The 19899-nt window shown below is 49.4% G+C and overlaps 1 protein-coding gene across 4 annotated transcripts; it reads right to left on the bottom strand.

Annotated features, from left to right (window-relative positions):
- Window positions 1-3550: 3550 nt before the first annotated feature.
- Window positions 3551-18997, bottom strand: BCKDHA (branched chain keto acid dehydrogenase E1 subunit alpha). Of its 4 annotated transcripts, XM_064402196.1 has the most exons (11): window positions 18866-18997; window positions 17463-17615; window positions 16067-16153; window positions 15305-15352; window positions 14929-14989; window positions 13870-13991; window positions 13127-13175; window positions 11788-11994; window positions 9103-9244; window positions 6723-6894; window positions 4923-5232 (listed from the first exon to the last, which is right to left on the bottom strand). In XM_064402196.1, the coding sequence occupies exons 1-11, from the start codon at window positions 18950-18952 to the stop codon at window positions 5062-5064; spliced, it is 1299 nt and encodes a 432-aa protein (XP_064258266.1). In that variant the 5' UTR covers window positions 18953-18997; the 3' UTR covers window positions 4923-5061. The 4 variants fall into 4 exon arrangements, with proteins under 4 accessions (XP_064258263.1, XP_064258265.1, XP_064258264.1 ...); XM_064402193.1 differs by lacking the exon at window positions 13127-13175 and having other exon boundaries at window positions 3551-5232; window positions 13829-13991; XM_064402195.1 differs by lacking the exons at window positions 13127-13175; window positions 17463-17615; window positions 18866-18997 and adding an exon at window positions 17319-17380 and having other exon boundaries at window positions 3551-5232; window positions 13829-13991.
- Between the last annotated feature and the right edge of the window lie 902 nt (window positions 18998-19899).

The following is a 19899-nucleotide window of genomic DNA, read 5'->3' as shown; positions in this document are numbered from 1 at the left end:
CCCCGTTTTTTCTACGCGCGGGTTTTGGTGGGGGGGGGATTTTTTGGGGGAAAAACGGGAATTTTTTGGGGGGGGGGGAAATGGGATTTTTTGGTGCAGAAAATGGGAAAATTTTGGGGGGAAAAATGGGAATTTTTTGGGGAAGAAAGAGGAGTTTTTTGGGGAAAAAAAGGGATTTTTTTGTGCAGAAAATTGGATTTTTTTTGGGGAAAAAATGGGAGTTTTTTTGGGAAAAATGGGAATTTTTTGGGGGAAGAAACAGGAGATTTTTGGAGGGAAAATGGGAATTTTTTTGGGGAAAAATGGGAATTTTCTGGGGGGAAAAACCAGGAGTTTTTGGGGGGGGAAACGGGAAATTTTTTGGGAAAAACCCAGGAATTTTTGGGGGGAAAAAACAGGAATTTTTTTGGGGGAAAATGGGAATTTTTTGGGGGGGAAACGGGAGCTCTTTGGGGAAAAAAAATTGGAATTTTTTTGGGGGGGGAAACGGGACTTTTTTGGGAAAAAACGGGAATTTTTTGGGGAAAAACGGGAATTTCGGGGGGTCGGTGCCACCCTGTCGGAATAAAGAGAAAATCCCACAGAAAATTCTGGATTTTTTTTTTTTTTAATTCCTCAAATTCTCACATTTCACCCTAAAATCCCAAAGATTTGGGGGTTTTTTGGGATTTTTTGGGGGTTTTTTTTGGACATTCAGGGTGGAAATTTTGGGAATTCCCAGGAATTTTGGGAATTTTGGGAATTCTCTTGTTTTTCTCCTCGTGGTTTTGGGGTCAAAAAAGGAAAATTTGGGGTCGTCGTGCCCTGACTGCGCCGGAATAAAAAAAATCCCCAAAAATCCCAAATTTCTTCGAATTTCACCCAAATTTTTGGGCATTTCCAAAGGGGGCGGGGTTAATTAGGGACCAGAGGGGTTAATTAAGACCGGGGCGGTTAATTAAGAACATGGGGGGGTTAATTAAGGTGGGCGTGGCTTCTGCACTTCCCCAGATTAAAAAAATCCCCCAAAATCCCAAATTTCCTCAAATTTCACCCAAATTTTGGGGCTTTCCGAAGGGGGCGGGGTTAATTAGGGAGCGGAGGGGTTAATTAAGAGCGGGGGGGTTAATTAGGGATGATCCCGGGCCATTAATTGGCGCTGGCAGCCCGGGATAAATTTGTCCCGATAATCGGGATTGGGGGGGGGAGGGGAATTCCTCAGAGGGGCCAAAATTGGGGAAATTTGGGGATTTTCCGAGGAAATTAACCCGGTTTTAATTAAAAAATTGGGGAGATTTGATTAAAAAAAATCCGATTTTTTATGTGAAAAAATGGGGGGAGTTTGGATTTTAAAAAATGGGATTTTTTATATTAAAATTAGAGGGGTTTTGAGCTAAAAATCTGATTTTTGATGTTAAAAAATGGGGGAAATTTGGATTTTAAAAATCTGATTTTTTAGATTGAAAATAGAAGAGTTTTGAGCTAAAAAATCCGATTTTTTCTATTAAAAAATTGGGGAATTTTCATTTAAAAAATGCGATTTTTTGGATTAAAAACAGAGGAGTTTGGATTTTAAAAAATACGATTTTTTGTATTAAAAATAGAGGGGATTTGGATTTTAAAAAATCACATTTTTAATATTAAAAAATAGGAAAATTGTTATTTAAAAAAAATTTGATTTTTTTATATTAAAAAATGGGGAATTTTTATTTAAGAAAATCGTTTTTTTAGAGTAAAAATAGAGGAGTTTTGAGCTAAAAAAATCCAATTTTTTATATTAAAAATTTGGGGAATTTTCATTTAAAAAATGTGATTTTTTCGATTAAAAATGGAGGAGTTGATACGAATAATCGATTTTTAAACATAATTATTGAGATTTTGATATAATTTGTTAGTTTTTAAATATAATTATTGAGATTTTAATAGAAATAATTGATTTTTAAAGGTAATTAGTGTGATTTTAATAGAAATAATCCATTTTAAGGGTAATTATTGAGATTCTGATAGAAATAATCGATTTTTAAGGATAAATATTGATATTTTGATACAAATAATCAAGTTTTAAACATAATTATTGAGATTTTTATATAAATAATTAATTTAAAAACATAATTATTGAGATTTTTATATAATTACTTATTTCCAATATAATTATTGAGATTTTAACATAAAAATAATTTTAAAAATAGAAATAGTGAGATTTTGATACAAATTATCAATTTTTAATATAAAAACCCACCAAATTTTAATCACAATCATTAATTAATAATTGAGGGGGCGGGGCTGGAATTTGCTGAGGAGACACAAAAATTTGGAACTTTGGGGGGGCGGGGCTAAAATTTGGAAGGAGGGGCTGAAATTTTGTGGGCGGGGCTAATATTTGGGGGAGGGGCTGAAATGTGTAAATTTGGGGGCGGGGCTAAATTTTAGGGGGCGTGGTGACATTTTAGGGGGCGGGGCTGAATTTTTGGGGCATTTCCCCCCTTTGGAAGGATTTTTTTGGGGGGGGGAGGGGTCTCTCCTTAATCCCTGCCCTCCCTCTTTAGCCACGCCTCTTTAGCCACGCCCCCTCCCTTTAGCCACGCCCCCGCGTGTCACCTCCCCCACCCTAAAAATATCCTCAAATTTTGCTGTCCCCAAATCTTGGTGTCCCCAAATTTCGTCCCCAAATTTTCGTGTCCCCAAATCCTGGTGTCCCAAAATTTTGTCCCCAAATTTTGGTGTCCCCAAATTTTCTCCCCAGATCTTGATGTCCCCAAATTTTGTTGTCCCCAAATCTTGGTGTCCCGAAATCTTGTCCCCAAATCCTGATGTCCCCAAATTTTGGTGTCACCAAATTTTGATGTCACCGAATCTTGGTGTCCCCAAATTTTGGTGTCCCCAATTCTTGATGTCCCCAAATCTCGATATCTCCAATCTTGATGTCCCCAAATTTTGCTCTCCCCAAATTTTGGTGTCCCCAAATCCTGATGTCCCAAAATCTTCGTGTCACCAAATCTTGCTGTCCCCAAATCTTGATGTCCCAAAATGTTGGTATCCCCAAATCTTGTGTCCCCAAATTTTGTTGTCCCTAAATTCTGGTGTCCCCAAATCCTGATGTCCCCAAATTTTCGTGTCACCAAATTTTGATGTCTCCAAATCTTGCTGTCCCCAAATTTTGCCCCCAAATTTTGGTGTCCCCAAATCCTGATGTCCCCAAATTTTGGTGTCCCCAAATCTTGATGTCCCCAAATCTTGATGTCCCCAAATGTTGGTATCCCCAAATTTTGGTGTCCCCAAATTTTGGTGTCCCCAAATTTTGTCCCCAAATTTTGATGTCCCCAAATTTTGTTGTCACCAACTCTTGGTGTCCCCAATCTTGGTGTCCCCAAATCTTGTCCCCAAATCCCAGTCCCGGTGTACCCCCCCGTGTCCCCTTTTGTCCCCCTCATTGTCCCCAGTGTCCCTTCCAGTCCCCCCCAGTGTCCCCCGTGCCCCCCCCCGTGCCTCAGTTTCCCTTTTTTTGCCCCCCCGGTGCCTCAGTGAAATGAATCCTTTATTTTTCGTGGATTTGGGTTTTTTTTTTAGGGAATTTCCTGAAATCAATCCTTTATTTTTGGTGGATTTGGGGTTTTTTGGGTGTTCCTGAAATTCCCAGGGCCCTCAGATCCCAAAAATCCATCCCAAAATGCCAAAGATCCAATCCCAAAATTCCAGAAACCCATCCCAAAATCCCAAAAATCCATCCCAAAAATTCCAGAGATTCAATCCCAAAATTCCAAAGAATCATCCCAAAAATCCCAAAAATCCATCCCAAAAATCCCAAAGATCCAATCCCAAAATTCCAGGGATTCAATCCCAAAAATCCATCCCAAAATCCCAGAGATCAAATCCCAAAAATCCCAAAAATTCCAGAGATCAAATCCCAAAAAAAATCCCAAAAATCCATCCCAAAATCCCAAAGATCCAATCCCAAAAATTCCAGGGACCCAATCCCCAAAATCCCGAAGATCCATCCCAAAATCCATCCCAAAAATCCCAAAAATCCCAGAGATCCAATCCCAAAATTCCTGAGGCTTCTCCTCTCCAAAATAACATTTATTGGGGTTTTTTTTAGGGAATTTGGGGTTTTTTAGGGAATTCCGGGGGTTTTTTTAGGGGATTCTGGGAATTTTTAGGGAATTCTGGGGTTTTTTTAGGGAATTTGGGGTTTTTTAGGGAATTTGGGTTTTTTTAGGGAATTTCTGGAACTGCCAGGGTGGGAAAAGCCCCCAGGGGTCTCCAGGTGGGATTTGGGGCAAATCTGGGGCAGATTTGGGGAATCTCGGGATTTTTAGGGAATTCCCGGATTTTTTAAGGAATTCCTGGATATTTTTAAGGCATTTTTGGGATTTTTAGGGAATTCCCAGATATTTTTAAGGAATTCCCAGGGGATTTTAGGGAATTTTTGGGGATTTTTAGGCCACTTTTGGGGCAGATTTGGGTTATAATCGGGGCGGATTTGTGAAATTTCAGGATTTGGATGGAATTCCAGGGATTTTGCCCAAATTCCCAGGATTTTGGGTCATTTTTGGAACTGCTGGAGCGGGCAGTGCTCCCTGGGGGTCTCCAGGTGGGATTTGGGGTAAATTTCGGGTGGATTTGGGGCGGATTTCTGGTAAATTTGTGAAATTTCAGGATTTTGCCCACATTCCCAGGATTTTGCCCAAATCCCCGGGATTTTGGGGGATTTTGGCTCATTTCTGGAACTGCTGCAGCGGGTAGTGCTCCCCGTAGGCCTGCAGGTGCCATTTGGGGTAAATTGGGGATGGATTTGGGGCAGATTCGGGTCGGATTTGGGTCGGATTTGGGTCAAATCTGTGAAATTTCAGGATTTTGCCCAAATCCCCGGGATTTTGGGGGATTTTGGCTCATTTCTGGAACTGCTGCAGGGGGTAGTGCTCCCCGTAGGCCTGCAGGTGCCATTTGGGGGTGGATTTTGGGCAGATTTGGGGCGGATTTGGATCCGATTTGGGGCGGATTTGTGAAATTTCGGGATTTTGATGGAATTCCCAGGATTTTGCCCAAATCCCCGGGATTTTGGGGGATTTTTGGGGATTTTGGCTATTTCTGGAAGTGCTGGAGCGGGTAGTGCTCCCCGTAGGCCTCCAGGTGCCGCTCCAGCTCCTGGCGCTGCCGCCGCAGCCGCGGGGGCATCTCGCGGTACACGTCGGAGAAGAGGAGGCGCGGCGGCGGCTTCGGCTCCCGCTCGGCCTGCTCGAACGCCTCCAGCACCTGCCGGCAATTCCCGGATTTCACACCAAAATTCCCGGGTTCTCAACCCAAATTCCCAGTTTTCAGAACAAATTCCCAGTTTTCCCAGTCAAATTCCCATTTTTCTAGCCCAAATTCCCACATTTCTGGCAGAAATTTCGGGTTTTTCAGCCCAAATTCCCAATTTTTCAGCCCAAATTCCTGTTTGTTCAGCATGAATTCCCATTTTTCCGGCCAAATTCCCGTTTTTCAGACAAAATTCCCATTTTTCAGACCAAATTAATGGGTTTTCAACCCAAATTCCCAATTTTCAGACCAAAATTCCAGAGTTTTCAACCTAAATTCCCATTCTTCAGACCAAATTCCCAATTTTCAACCCAAATTCTCATTTTTCAGACCAAATTCCTGAGTTTTCAGCCCAAATTCCCGCGTTTTTAGCACAAATTTCTGCGTTTTCAGCCCAAATTCCTGTTTTTTCAGCATGAATTCCCAGTTTTCCGGCCAAATTCCCATTTTTCAGACAAAATTCCCATTTTTCAGACCAAATTAATGGGTTTTCAGCCCAAATTCCCAATTTTCAGCCCAAATTCCAAAGTTTTCAGCCCAAATTCCTGTTTTTCAGACCAAATTAACGAATTTTCACCCCAAATTCCTGTTTTTCCCGGCCAAATTCCTGCATTTCTAGCCCAAATTCTGGTTTTTCCAGCCTGAATTCCCAGTTTTCAGACCAAATTCCCATTTTTTCAACCCAAATTCCCAGTTTTCCAGCCCAAACTCCCAGTTTCCCAGCCAAATCCTCATTTTTCAGCCCAAATTCCTGGTTTTTCACCCAAAATCCGCAAAACTTCCCACCCCAAATTCCCACTGATCCTTCTCCAAAGTTTCCCCAAATCCCAGTGATCCTTCCCAAAATTCCCAAGTGTTTCCCACCCCAAAATCCCAATTTTTTGTCCAAAATCGCAGTTTTTTTCCCCAAACCCCCGTTTTTTTCCCAAAATCGCCGTTTTTCACACCATTTTCCAGGAGCTCTTCCTCCACTCCCTCTCCATGTGCTCGTCCCCTACAACCCCAATTTTTTCCCCCCAAAATCCCAATTTTTCCCCCTAAAATCCCCATTTTTTCACCCAAAACCCCCGTTTTTTTCCCAAAATCGCTGGTTTTTTTCCCAAAATCCGGGTTTTTCTCACCATTTTCCGTGAGCTCTTCCTCCACTCCCTCTCCTGCTCCTCATCCCACAAATGGCCCCAGAATCCCAATTTTTTCCCCCAAAAACCCCATTTTTTTCCCCAAAATTGCCATTTTTTCCCCCCAAACCCCCGTTTTTTTCCCAAAATCCAGGTTTCTCTCACCATTTTGCGGGAGCTCTTCCTCCACTCCCTCTCCATGTCCTCGTCCCTCAAATACCCCCAAAAATCTTAATTTTCCCCCCCAAAATCCCATTTTTTTCCCCAAAATCGCCATTTTTTCACCAGAAATTTCCATTTTTTTCCCAAAATCCGGGTTTTTCGCACCATTTTCCGGGAGCTCTTCCTCCACTCCCTCTCCATGTCCTCGTCCCACCAGGCTCTCCGGGTCAGGTAGTGGCGCAGGCGGGAGATGGGGTGGTCCTGCTTGTCCCAGTAATTCACCTCGTCCACCGAGCGGTACGCCGAGCTGTCGTCGCTCGTGCTGTGGTGGCCGATTCTGGGCAGAAAAAACCCGATTTTGGGCAAAAAAAAATTAATTTTGGGGGAAAAATGGGATTTTGGGGGAAAAAAATGGGATTTTGGGGGAAAAACCCGGGGAAAAAACATGGGAAAAATCCGTGGGAAATGGGGAAAATGCGAGCTGTCGTCGCTCGTGCTGTGGTGGCCGATTCTGGGGAGAAAAAACGCGATTTTGGGCAAAAAAAAATGTGGAAAAATCCCAGGAAAAACAGGGGAAAAACCTGGGAAAAATTGGGGAAAAAATCCGGTGGGAAATGGGGAAAAAAAACAGGAAAAAATAAATGGGAAATGGGGAAAAAAACTGGGAAAAAATGGGGGAAAAATCCATGGGAATTTGGGGAAAAAATTGGAGATTTTGGGGAAAAAAAACTGGAAAAAAATCCATGAGAAATGGGGGAAAAAAACAGAGAAAACCCAGGAAAAATTCCGTGGGAAATGCAGAAAAAAACCTGGAAAAAAATCCCTGGGAAATGGGGAAAAAATGGGGAAAAACCCGTGGGAATTTGGGGAAAAAACAACTGGAAAAAATCCATGAGAAATGGGGAAAAAAACTGAGAATTTGGGAAAAAAAACCCAAGGAAAAATCCGTGGGGAAATGGGGGAAATGGGAAAGGTGAGCGGAGCTGTCGTCACTCTTGCTGTGGTGGCCGATTCTGGGGAGAAAAACTGGGATTTTGGGAAAAAACCCAGAATTTTGGGGGAAAAAGTAGAGGTTTTTTGGGGGGAAAAAACCCAGATTTTTTGGTGAAAAACTCAGATTTTTTTTGGGGAAAATGGATTTTTTTTCAGAAAAAATCAGATTTTTATGGGAAAAAAGTGGAATTTTTTTTTGAAAAAAAAAATCTGAATTTTTTGGAAAAAAAACGGATTTTTTTTTTTTAAAAAAAGCGGATTTTTGGGGGGATTTTTTGGGGAGAATAAAGGGGATTTGGGGACGCACCTGTAGGTCATGGCCTCGATGAGGAAGGGCTGGTTCTCAGAAAACAGCGGATTTTGGGGGAAAAAAGCAGGTTTTTTTTGAAAAAAAAGTGGATTTTTTGGGGAAAAAAGGGGAGATTTTTTGGGGGAAAAAGGAGAGGTTTTTTGGGGGAAAAAACCCAGATTTTTGCGGGGAAAAAATCAGATTTTTTTGTGGGGGGAAAAAAGCGGATTTTTTTGGAAAAAAATCAGATTTTTTTTTTCTAAAAAAAAGCAAGTTTTTTTTTAAAAAATGTGGAGTTTTTGGGGGGAAAAAATCAGATTTTTTGGGGGAAAAATTTGATTTTTTGGGGGAAAAAACCCGTATTTTTCAGGGGAAAAAATCAGATTTTTTTGGAAAAAAAAGCGGATTTTTGTGGAAAATAAAGCGGATGTTTTTGGAAAAAATGTGGATATTTTGGGGGGGAAAAAAAATCATATTTTTGGGGAAAAAAATCAGATTTTTTGGGGAAAAAAATCAGATTTTTTTTTGTAAAAAATGCGGATTTTTTTGGAAAAAAATCCGAATTTTTTGGAAAAAAAAGCGGATTTTTGAGGGGATTTTTGGGGGCTATTTTTGGGGTGAAAGGGGCTGATTTTGGGCCACCCACCTGTAGGTCATGGCCTCGATGAGGAAGGGCTGGTTCTCGGCAAACAGCAGGTTTTGGGGGAAAAAAGCCGATTTTTGGGGGGAGAAGAGTGGATTTTTTGGGGAATAAATGCTGAATTTTGGGGGGAAAAAAGCGGATTTTTTTGGGTAAAAAGCAGAGTTTTTTTGGGGGGAAAAAATCTGAATTTTTGGGGAAAAAGCTGGATTTTTTCAGAAAAAAGCGGATTTTTTGGAAAATGGGATATTTTGAGGGGAAAAAAGCAGATTTTTTTGGGGAAAAAAAAATCAGATTTTTGTGGGGAAAAAAGCAGGTTTTTTTGGAAAAAAAATCAGATTTTTTTGGAGAAAAAAGTGGATTTTTTGGGGGAAAAAACCCAGATTTTTTGGTGAAAAAATCAGATTTTTTTTGGGGAAAATAAACTGGATTTTTTTCAGAAAAAATCAGATTTTTATGGGAAAAAAGTGGATTTTTTTTTTGGAAAAAAATCCGAATTTTTTGGAAAAAAAATCTGAATTTTTTGGGAAAAAAACGGATTTTTTTTTTTTTTAAAGCGGATTTTTGGGGGGATTTTTGGGGGATGTTTTTGGGGTGAAAGGGGCTGATTTTGGGCCACCCACCTGTAGGTCATGGCCTCGATGAGGAAGGGCTGGTTCTCGGCCACGGCGCGGCGCCGCGCCTCCCGCGTGGCGTTGTAGACGGCGAAGACGTCGTTGCCGTCCACGCGGATGGAGAGCAGCCCGTAGCCGGGGCCCCGCGCCGCTGCAGCGGGGAGAAATGGGGCAAAAAATGGGGATTTTGGGGCTTCGCTCGCGGCCCAGGGACACGGCGGGGGCGGAGAGCCCGAATTCCAGGAGTTGGAAACCCAAAATGCCGAAATATTGTCCCAAAATGCCGAAATCGGCGACTTAAAATCCCCAAATGTGAAATTGGTGTAAAAAATGCCGAAATTGTGGTGCCAAAATGCTGAAATTGGTGTAAAAAATCCTGAAATTGGTCACTCGAAATCCTAAAGTTATTGTCCTAAAATGCCAAAACTTGTGTCCCAAAATTATTGTCCCAAAATGCCAAAATTGGAGTCCTGAAATCCTAAAATTGGTGACTCAAAATCCTAAAATTGGTGTCCTAAAACCTAAAAATTATTGTCCCAAAATGCCAAAATTGGTGTCCCAAAATTATTGTCCCAAAATGCCAAAATTGGAGTCACAAAATCCTAAAATTGGTGTCCTGAAATGCCAAAAATTGGAGTCCTAAAATCCCAAAACTGAAGTCCCAAAATTGGTGTCCCAAAATCCTAGAATTGGTGACTCAAAAACCCAAAATTGGTGTCCCGAAATCCCAAAATTGATGTCCCAAAATCCCAGGGAGATGGAATCCAAAATCTCAAAATTATTGTCCCAAAATCCTAAAATTATTGTCCTAAAATGTCAAAATTGGTGTCCCAAAATCCCCAAATTCAGTGACTCAAAATCCTAAAATTGGTGTCCTGAAATCTCAAAATAATTGTCCCAAAATGCCAAAATTGGTGTCCTAAAATCCCAAATTTGGTGTCCTAAAATCCTGGGGATTTGTGTCCCAAAATTATTGTCCTAAAATGCCAAAATTGATGTAAAAAATTCCTAAAATTGGAGTCCCAAAATGCAAAAATTGGTGTCCTAAAATCCTAAAATCGGTGTTCGAAAATCTCAAAATTATTGTCCCAAAATCCCCGAATCGGCGACTTAAAATCCCCAAATGTGAAATTGGTGTAAAAAATGCCGAAATTGTGGTGCCAAAATGGCAAAATTGGTGTCTTAAAATCCCAAAATTATTGTCCCAAAATCCTAAAATTATTGTCCTAAAATGCCAAAATTTGTGTCCCAAAATTATTGTCCTAAAATGTCAAAATTGGTGTCCTAAAATGCCAAAATTGGTGTCCTAAAATCCCAGAATTTGTGTCCCAAAATTATTGTCCCAAAATCCTAAAATTGGAGTCACAAAATCCTAAAATTGGTGTCCTGAAGTGCCAAAAATTGGAGTCCTAAAATCCCAAAATTATTGTCCCTAAATGCCAAAATTGGTGTCCCAAAATCCTAAAATGGGTGACTCAAAAACCCAAAATTGGTGTCCTGAAATCCCAAAATTTGAGTCCCAAAGTTGGTGTGCCAAAATGCCAAAATTGGAGTCAGAAACTCCTAAAATTGGTGTCCCAAAATTAAAAAATTGGAGTCCTAAAATCCCAAAATTATTGTCCCAAAATCCCGAAATTGGTGACTCAAAATCCTAAAACTGGTGTCCTAAAATCTCAAAATTATTGTCCCCAAAATCTTGGGGAGATGGAATCCAAAATCCTGGAATTGGTGCCCAAAATTTCGGGGCTTTTCCCCCAAACTCCACAGATCTCCCACCCCAAATTCTCAGATCTTTCCACCCCAAAACCCAAAAAAAACCCCAAAATGCCCCAAAACCTCCAGAACTCCCAAAAAACCCCAAAACGCCCCAAAATGCCCCAAAACCTCCAAAAAACCCAAAAAAACCCTAAAAAAACCCCAAAATTTTGGGGTTTTTTGGCTCCTCACCGATTCCGTCGCCGCGGTTCTGCTCGGAGGTGGGCGTGGAGATGGCGGCAGAAGATGGGGCAAACCAAAACCCCTCAAAAACCGCCAAAACACCCCAAAACACCCTAAAACACCCCAAAACCACCTAAAATCCCACAAAAATCCCAAAAATGACCCAAAACGCCCCAAAATTTCGGGGATTTTGGGGTTCCTCACCAATCCCATCGCCACGGTACTGCTTGGAGGTGGGCGTGGAGATGGCGTAGCCATGACACAAGATGATAGGGTGAACCAAAACCACTCAAAACACCCCAAAACACCCAAAAACCTCTGGAAACCATCTAAAAACCCCAAAATCACCCAAAAAGCCACAAAATTTTGGGATTTTTTGGCTGCTCACCAATCCCATCACCGCGGTACTGCTCGGAGGTGGGCGTGGAGATGGCGTAGCCGTGACAGAACGTGATGGGATGACTCAAAACCCACCAAAACACCCCAAAACACCCCAAAACACCCTAAAACCTCCAGAACTCCAAAAATGGCCCAAAACACCCCAAAATTTCGGGGATTTTTGGCTGCTCACCGATGCCATCACCGCGGTACTGCTCGGAGGTGGGCGTGGAGATGGCGTAGCCGTGACAGAACATGATGGGATGACTCAAAACCCACCAAAACCCTCCAAAACACCCCAAAACCACCTAAAATCCCACAAAAATCCCAAAAATGGCCCAAAACGCCCCAAAATTTTGGGATTTTTTGCCTCCTCACCGATGCCGTCGCCGCGGTACTGCTCGGAGGTGGGCGTGGAGATGGCGTAGCCGTTGTTGCGGCAGAAGAAGACGATGGGGCACTCGAGCGTGGCGGCGAAGTTGAAGCCGGCGTGCGCGTCGCCCTCGCTGGCCGCGCCCTCGCCGAAGTAGCAGACCACGGCGCGGCTGGCGTCCGCGCGCTTGATGGCGTAGGCCGCGCCCACGGCTGGGGAAAAAACGGCGATTTTGGGCAAAAATATCGCGTTGGTCAGGTGGAGGGATTGGGGGGTTGGAAGGAAAAGGGGGAAAAAATCTGCGATTTTTTAGGTGGAGAAATGGGGGAGTTTTGGGGAAAAATAGGGAGACTTCGGGAAAAATTGATGGGATTTTTCAGGTGGAGGAATGGGAAATTTTTTGGGGAAAAAAGGGGATTTTGGGCAAAAAAACGTGGGGTTGTGAGGTGGAGAGATTGGGGGTTTGGGGGGAAAAGGGGGAAAAAATCTGGGATTTTTTAGGTGGAGTTATGGGAGTTTTTGGGGGGAAAAGGGGGAAATTTGGGGGGAAAAGGAGGAAAAAAGGGCAGAAATTTGGGGGAAAAAGGGGGGAAAAGGGGGAAAAAGGGGGAAATTTGGGCATAAAGGGGGAAAAAGGGTGGACATTTGGGGGGAAAAAAAGGGAAATTTGGGGGAAAAGGGGTGGAAATAGGGGAAAAAGAGGGAAAAAAGGCGGAAATTTGGGGAAAATAAGAAATTCGGGGAAAAAAGGGGGGGGAATTTGGGAAAAAAGTGGGGAAAATTTGGGGGAAGAAAGGGAAAAAAGGGGGGAAAATTTAGGGAAGAAAGGGGGGACTTGAGGGAAAAAGGGGAGAAATTTGGGGGGAAAAGGGGCAGAAATATGGAAAAAAGAGAGAAAAAAGGGAGAAAATTCAGGAAAAAAAGGAAAAATTTGGGGAAAAAAGGGGGAAATTTTGGGAGAAAAAAAGGGAAATTTGGGGGAAAATGGAGAGGAGTTTGAGGATAAAAGGGGGGAAAAACAGGGGGAAATTTGGGGGGAAAAAGGCGTGGAAATACAGGAAAAAAGAGGGAAAAAAGGGGGAAAATTCGGGAAAAAAAGGGAAAAAAGGGGGGACAATTTAGGGAAAAAAGGGAAAAAAGTGGGGGAAATTTTAGGGGAAGTAAGGGGGGATTTGGGGGAAAAAGGGGAGAAATTTGGGGTAAGAAAGGGCAGAAATTTGGAAAAAAATGGGAAAAAAGGGGAAAAATTCAGGAAAAAAAGGGAAAAAATGGGAGAAAAAAGGTAAAAAAGGGGGAAATTTTGGGTAAGAAAGGGGGGATTTTTGGGCGGGTCTGGGGTCTCACCCTGCGGGATCTGCGTGGCCAGCGGGGACGAGATGGTGACGAAGTGGCGCTCGGGGCAGCCGAGGGGATTGGGGACAGAAAGGGGGATTTGGGGCAAAAATGGGGGAATTTGGGGAAAATGGGGAAATTTGGGGAAAATGGGGGGAACTGGGGGAAAAATGAGGGGAATTTGGGGAAAAAATGGGGGGAAAAAGGGGGGAATTGGGGGAAAGAGGAGGGAAAAAAGAAGGGAAATTTGGGGAGAAAATGGTGGAAATTTGGGGAAAAAAGGGGAAATTTGGGGGAAAAAGGAGGGAAAAAAAGGCAGAATTTTGGGGAAGAAGGGTGGAAATTTGGGGAAAAATTTGGGGGAAAAAGGGCGGATTTTGAGGGAAAAAGGGAGGAAATTTGGGGGAAAAAGGGTGGAAATATGGGGAAAAAAGGGGGGAAATTTGGGAATAAAGGGAAAAAAGTGGGGGAAAATTTGGGGGAAGAAAGGGAAAAAATGGGGGAAATTTGGGGGAAGAAAGGGGGGATTTGAGGGAAAAAGGGGAGAAATTTGGGGGGAAAAGGGGTGGAAATATGGGGAAAAAATGGGGAAAAAGTCAGAAATTTGGGAAAAAAAGGGAAAAAAGTGGGGAAAAATTTGGGAAAAAAAAGTAAAAAATTGGGGACATTTTGGGGTAAGAAAGGGGGGATTTGGGCGGGGTCGGGGGGTCTCACCCTGCGGGATCTGCGTGGCCAGCGGGGGACGAGATGGTGACGAAGTGGCGCTCGGGGCAGCCGTAGTGCACCGGCATCTGCCGGCCCTTGCCGGGGTCGCGCGCGTTGCCGTAGCACTGCGCCATGAACAGCTCCAGGGGGTAGCCCCGGTACAGCAGCACACCTGGGACAGGTGAGACACACCTGTGTGACACCTGTGTGACACCTGAGTTACCTGTGTCACACCTGGGTCACACCTGGCACCTGCACATCCCCACCCAGAGCGCCATGAACAGCTCCAGGGGGTAGCCCCGGTACAGCAGCACACCTGGGCAGGTGAGACACACCTGAGTGACACACCTGACACACCTGTGTGACACCTGGCACCTGCACATCCCCACCCAGAGCGCCATGAACAGCTCCAGGGGGTACCCGCAGTACAGCAGCACACCTGGGCAGGTGAGACACACCTGTGTGACACCTGGGACACACCTGAGTAACGCCTGAGTCACCTGTGTGACACCTGACACACCTGGGTCACACCTGGCACCTGCACATCCCCACCCAGAGCGCCATGAACAGCTCCAGGGGGTACCCCCCGGTACAGCAGCACACCTGGGACAGGTGAGACACACACCTGTGTGACACACCTGACACACCTGTGTGACACCTGGGACACACCTGGGTCACACCTGGCACCTGCACATCCCCACCCAGAGCGCCATGAACAGCTCCAGGGGGTAACCCCGGTACAGCAGCACACCTGGGCAGGTGAGGGACACCTGGGTAATGCCTGTGTTACACCTGTGTTACACCTGTGTGACACCTGTCACCTGTTGTAACCTGGGGACACAGGTACAGGCTCACCTGACACACCTGGCTCACACCTGTGCCACCCGCACCTCACCTGTGTCTCAACTGTCACACCTGAGCCCCTCCCACACCTCACCTGTGCCCACCTGAGCTCACCTGTCCCACCTGTGTCTCGCCTGTGCCCACCTGAGCCCCTCACCTGTCTCACCTGTGCCCAGGTGAGCTCCCCAGCCCCTCACCTGTCCCACCTGTGCCCACCTGAGCCCACCTGTGTCTCACCTGTCCCACCTGTGCCCAGGTGAGCTCACCTGCCTCGCGGTACTGCCCAAAGACGAGGTCGGCGCTGTCCAGGGCGGCGGTGCTGCCCACCTGAGCCCACCTGAGCCCCTCACCTGTCCCACCTGTGCCCAGGTGAGCTCCCAGCCCCTCACCTGTCCCACCTGTGCCCAGGTGAGCTCCCAGCCCCTCACCTGTCCCACCTGTGCCCAGGTGAGCTCCCAGCCCCTCACCTGTCCCACCTGTGCCCAGGTGAGCTCCCCCAGCCCCTCACCTGTCTCACCTGTGCCCAGGTGAGCTCCCCAGCCCCTCACCTGTCCCACCTGTGCCCAGGTGAGCTCACCTGCCTCGCGGTACTGCCCGCCCGAAGACGAGGTCGGCGCTGTCCAGCGCGGCGGCGCTGCCCACGTGCGTCCCCTCCTCGCCGTAGTTGGTCATGTAGAACGAGATGCGGCCCTGGGGGGGCCAGGTGAGACCAGGTGAGGACAGGTGAGACCAGGTGAGTGCCCAGGTGCCCTCAGGTGTACCCCAGCTGCCCCAGGTGAGTTCCCAGGGGTGTTCCCGTCCTCCAGCTGCCCCCAGGTGCCCCCAGGTGTGCCCAAGTGCCCCCAGGTGAGTTCCTAGTGAGCCCCAGGTGTGCCCAGGTGTATCTCAGGTGTGCCCAGGTGTGCCCAGGTACCCCAGGTGAGTGCCCAGGTGAGCCCAGGTGAGTTCCTAGTGAGCCCCAGGTGTGCCCAGGTGTATCTCAGGTACCCCCAGGTGCCCCCAGGTGTATCCCAGGTGATCCCAGGTGTGCCCAGGTGAGTGCCCAGGAGTGCCCAGGTGTGCCCAGGTGTGCCCCAGGTGTGCCCAGGTACCCCAGGTGTGCCCAGGTACCCCAGGTGAGTGCCCAGGTGTGCCCAGGTGTGCCCAGGTGTGCCCAGGTACCCCAGGTGAGTGCCCAGGTGAGCCCAGGTGAGTGCCCAGGTGTGCCCAGGTACCCCAGGTGTGCCCAGGTACCCCAGGTGTGCCCAGGTACCCCAGGTGAGTGCCCAGGTGTGCCCAGGTGCCCCAGGTGAGTGCCCAGGTGCCCCAGGTGAGTGCCCAGGTGAGCCCAGGTGAGTGCCCAGGTGTGCCCAGGTGTTCCCCCAGGTACCCCAGGTGTATCTCAGGTGTGCCAGGTGTGCGTACCTGGCGCTGGGACTCGTACAGGATCCTGTCCATGGTGTTGAGCAGCGTCATCGTCCGGTAGAGCTTCAGCACCTGCTCCTTGGGCAGCTGCGACAGGTGGGACAGGGGGACAGGTGAGACAGGTGAGACACCTGTGTGACACGTGTGTGACATCTGTGTGACATCTGTGTGACACCTGCTCCTTGGGCAGCTGCGACAGGTGGGATAGGGGGACAGGTGAGACACACCTGGGCAGGTGAGACACACCTGGGACAGGTGAGACCCCTGTGTGACACCTGTGTGACACCTGTGTGACATCTGTGTGACATCTGTGTGACACCTGTGTGACACCTGCTCCTTGGGCAGCTGCGACAGGGGGGACAGGGGGACAGGTGAGACACACCTGTGTGACACGTGTGTGACACGTATGTGACACCTGTGTGACACCTGTGTGACACCTGTGAGACACCTGCTCCTTGGGCAGCTGCGATAGGTGAGACAGGTGAGACACACCTGGGACAGGTGAGACACCTGTGTGACACCTGTGAGACACCTGTGTGACACCTGTGTGACACCTGTGTGACACCTGCTCCTTGGGCAGCTGCGACAGGTGGGATAGGTGAGACAGGTGAGACACACCTGGGACAGGTGAGACACCTGTGTGACACCTGTGTGACACCTGTGAGACACCTGTGTGACACCTGTGTGACACCTGTGTGACACCTGGGACAGGTGGGACAGGTGAGGTCACCTGGGCAGGTGAGACTGACCGGGACAGGTGGGCCAGGTGAGTCTCACATGGACAGGTGGGCCAGGTGAGACTTCCCTGGGCAGGTGGGACACCTGAGGGAAACCTGTGTGACACCTGGGACAGGTGTGTCACCTGTCCTAGGTGTGTCTCAGGTGTGTCCCAGGTGTGTGTCACCTGTCCCAGGTGTATCCCAGGTGTGTGTTACCTGTCCCAGCTGTGTGTTACCTGTCCCAGGTGTGTGTTACCTGTCCCAGGTGTGTGTTACCTGTCCCAGGTGTGCTCAGGTGTGTGTTACCTGTCCCAGGTGTGTGTTACCTGCCCCAGGTGTGTTACCTGTCCCAGGTGTTACCTGTGGGTCCTCGCTCTCTCGGATCACGTGTCCCTGGCGGTCCATGACGCGGTACACGGGGATCCCGGTGTGTCCCCTGTGTGTTACCTGTCCCAGGTGTGTGTTACCTGTCCCAGGTGTGCTCAGGTGTGTGTTACCTGTCCCAGGTGTGTTACCTGTCCCAGGTGTGTTACCTGTGGGTCCTCGCTCTCGTGGATCACGTGTCCCTGGCGGTCCATGACGCGGTACACGGGGATCCCGGTGTGTCACTGTGTGTTACCTGTCCCAGGTGTATCCCAGGTGTGTGTTACCTGCCCCAGGTGTGTCACCTGTCTCACCTGTGGGTCCTCGCTCTCTCGGATCACGTGTCCCTGGCGGTCCATGACGCGGTACACGGGGATCCCGGCCAGCACGCGTGGCTGGATGAACTCGAGGCGCTCGGCGAACTCGGCCGAGGCGCCCGGGAACTGCGGCCGCTCCTCGGGGGGGGCCTGGGACAGCGGGGGGACAGCGGGGGGACAGTGAGGGGGACAGCGGGGGGACAGCGGGGGGACAGCGGGGGGACAGTGAGGGGACAGCGGGGGGGACAGCGGGGGGACATTGGGGTGACAATGGGGGGGACATTGGGGGACAGTGAGGGGACATTGGGGTGATTGGGGACATTGGGGGGACAGCGGGGACATTGGGGACAGCGAGGGGACATTGGGGTGATTGGGGACATTGGGGACACCACAGGACATTGGGGGGACATTGGGGACAGAGGGGGGACACTGGGGGGACATTTGGGACATTGGAGGCATTGAGGGGACATGGGGATTCCTGGGGACAGGGGGACACTGGGGACATTGGGGACATTGGGGGGATTTGGGACATTGGGGACATTGGGGACACCGTGACAGTGGCGTGACACTGGGGACAGGGGGACACTGGGGACACGGGGACACCAGGACACGGGGACTCCTCTGTCCCCTCCTGTCCCCCCTCCCTGTCCCCTCAATGTCCCCCCTGTCCCCGCTCTGTCCCTGTGTCCCCTCATTGTCCATCTGTCCCACTCACGGCTGTCCCCTCTGTCCCCTCAGTGTCCCCTCAGTGTCCCCTCAGTGTCCCCCTGTCCCTGTCCCCTCTCTCCCCCCTCAGTGTCCCCCTGTCCATCTGTCCCCTCCTGTCCCCTCTGTCCTCTCTCTGTCCCCCCTCAGTGTCCCCCTCTCTCTCTCCCCTCACTGTCCCCCCTCAGTGTCCCTCTGTCCCCCCCTGTCCCTGTGTCCCCTCTATCCCCCTGTCCCTCTGTCCCCCCGGTGTCCCCCTGTCCCCTCCTGTCCCTCTGTCCCCTCACTGTCCCCTGTCCCCCCCTGTCCCTGTGTCCCCTCAGTGTCCCTCCTCAGTGTCCCCCTGTCCCTCTGTCCCCTCAGTGTCCCCTTGTCCCCTCACAGTCCCCTGTCCCCCCTGTCCCTCTGTCCCCTCAGTGTCCCCTCAGTGTCCCCCTGTCCCCTCAGACTCCCCTGTCCCTCTGTCCCCTCAGTGTCCCCTTGTCCCCTCACAGTCCCCTGTCCCTGTGTCCCCTCAGTGTCCCCCTGTCCCCTCTGTCCCCTCACAGCCCCGTCCCCCCTCACAGTCCCCTCAGTGTCCCCTCAGACTCCCCTGTCCCCCCTCACAGTCCCCTCCCTGTCCCCCTGTCCCCTCACAGACCCCCGTCCCCCTGTCCCTGTGTCCCCCCGGTGTCCCCTGTCCCCCTGTCCCTCACCGCGGTGCCCAGGAGCCGCCTCGGGCCCAGCCCCGGGCCCGGCCCCGGGAGCCGCCGCCGCCACCGCAGCGCCCGCAGCGCCGCCATCTTCCCGGGGGGCGTGGCCTCGCGCCGGCCCGAGCGCTGATTGGCCGCGCGCGGGGGGCGGTGGAGCGGCATGGAGGGATCTGATTGGCTGCGCGCCGCGAGGGGGGGAGCCACGCCCACCGGTGGCCTTATAAGGAGCGGCCACGCCCACCGAGCCGTATATGGCGCTGGAGCGCTTAGCCCCGCCCATTTAGTGACCATATAAGGGAATGGCGGGCGGTCACGCCCTAAAATTACCATATAAGGGCGGGCGCGGATGGCCACGCCCCCTTGAGTGACAGCGGGGGCTCCGCCCACATTTTCCCACCAAGGTGGGACCCCCAAAATCCCCCCAAAATCCCCAAACCCCCCCAAATTCCCCCAAACCCCCCCAAATCCCCTCCCCCCACCCCAAATCCCCCCTCCCCCACCCCGAGACCCCTCCCCAAGCCCCTCCCCCCCCTCACGCACACCAGGCCGGGGGTCCCGAGGTTTTTATTTGGGGGGGGGGGAGGGGTCGTGGTGGGGGGCGGGGGAGGGGCGGGGACAACTCAGGGCAGGAATAACTTAAAAATGGGGGAGGGGTCTCCGAGGGGGGGAGGGGTCCGGGGCGGGGGGGCGGGGCTTATTTACAGACTGTACAAGGTGGGGGAGGGGCTGCAGCTCCTCATTGGGGGGGGTGTCCCCAAAATCTTGGCACCGACCCCCCCCCAAAAAAAAAAAAAAAAAAAAAAAAAAAGTCCCCGAGGTGGGGGAGGGGCTGGGGGGGGGGAGGGGTCCCAGCGCCGCTGGTCCCGAATTGGGGAGGGGGTCCCGGGGCTGCCCCAGTCCTTGGGGGGGGTCCTGGGGGTCCCAATCTCATTTTTGGGGGGGTCCCTGGGGGTCCCAATCTGGTCCTGGGGGGGTCCCGGGGGGGTCCCAGTCTCATTTTTGGGGGGGTCCCTGAGGGTCCCAATCCAGTTCTGGGG

This window comes from Passer domesticus, chromosome 35 (assembly GCF_036417665.1).
Source record: "Passer domesticus isolate bPasDom1 chromosome 35, bPasDom1.hap1, whole genome shotgun sequence".
Lineage (NCBI taxonomy): Eukaryota > Metazoa > Chordata > Aves > Passeriformes > Passeridae > Passer > Passer domesticus.
Note: the sequence above shows the minus strand (reverse complement) of the source record. Positions and strands in the feature narration are given on the sequence as shown.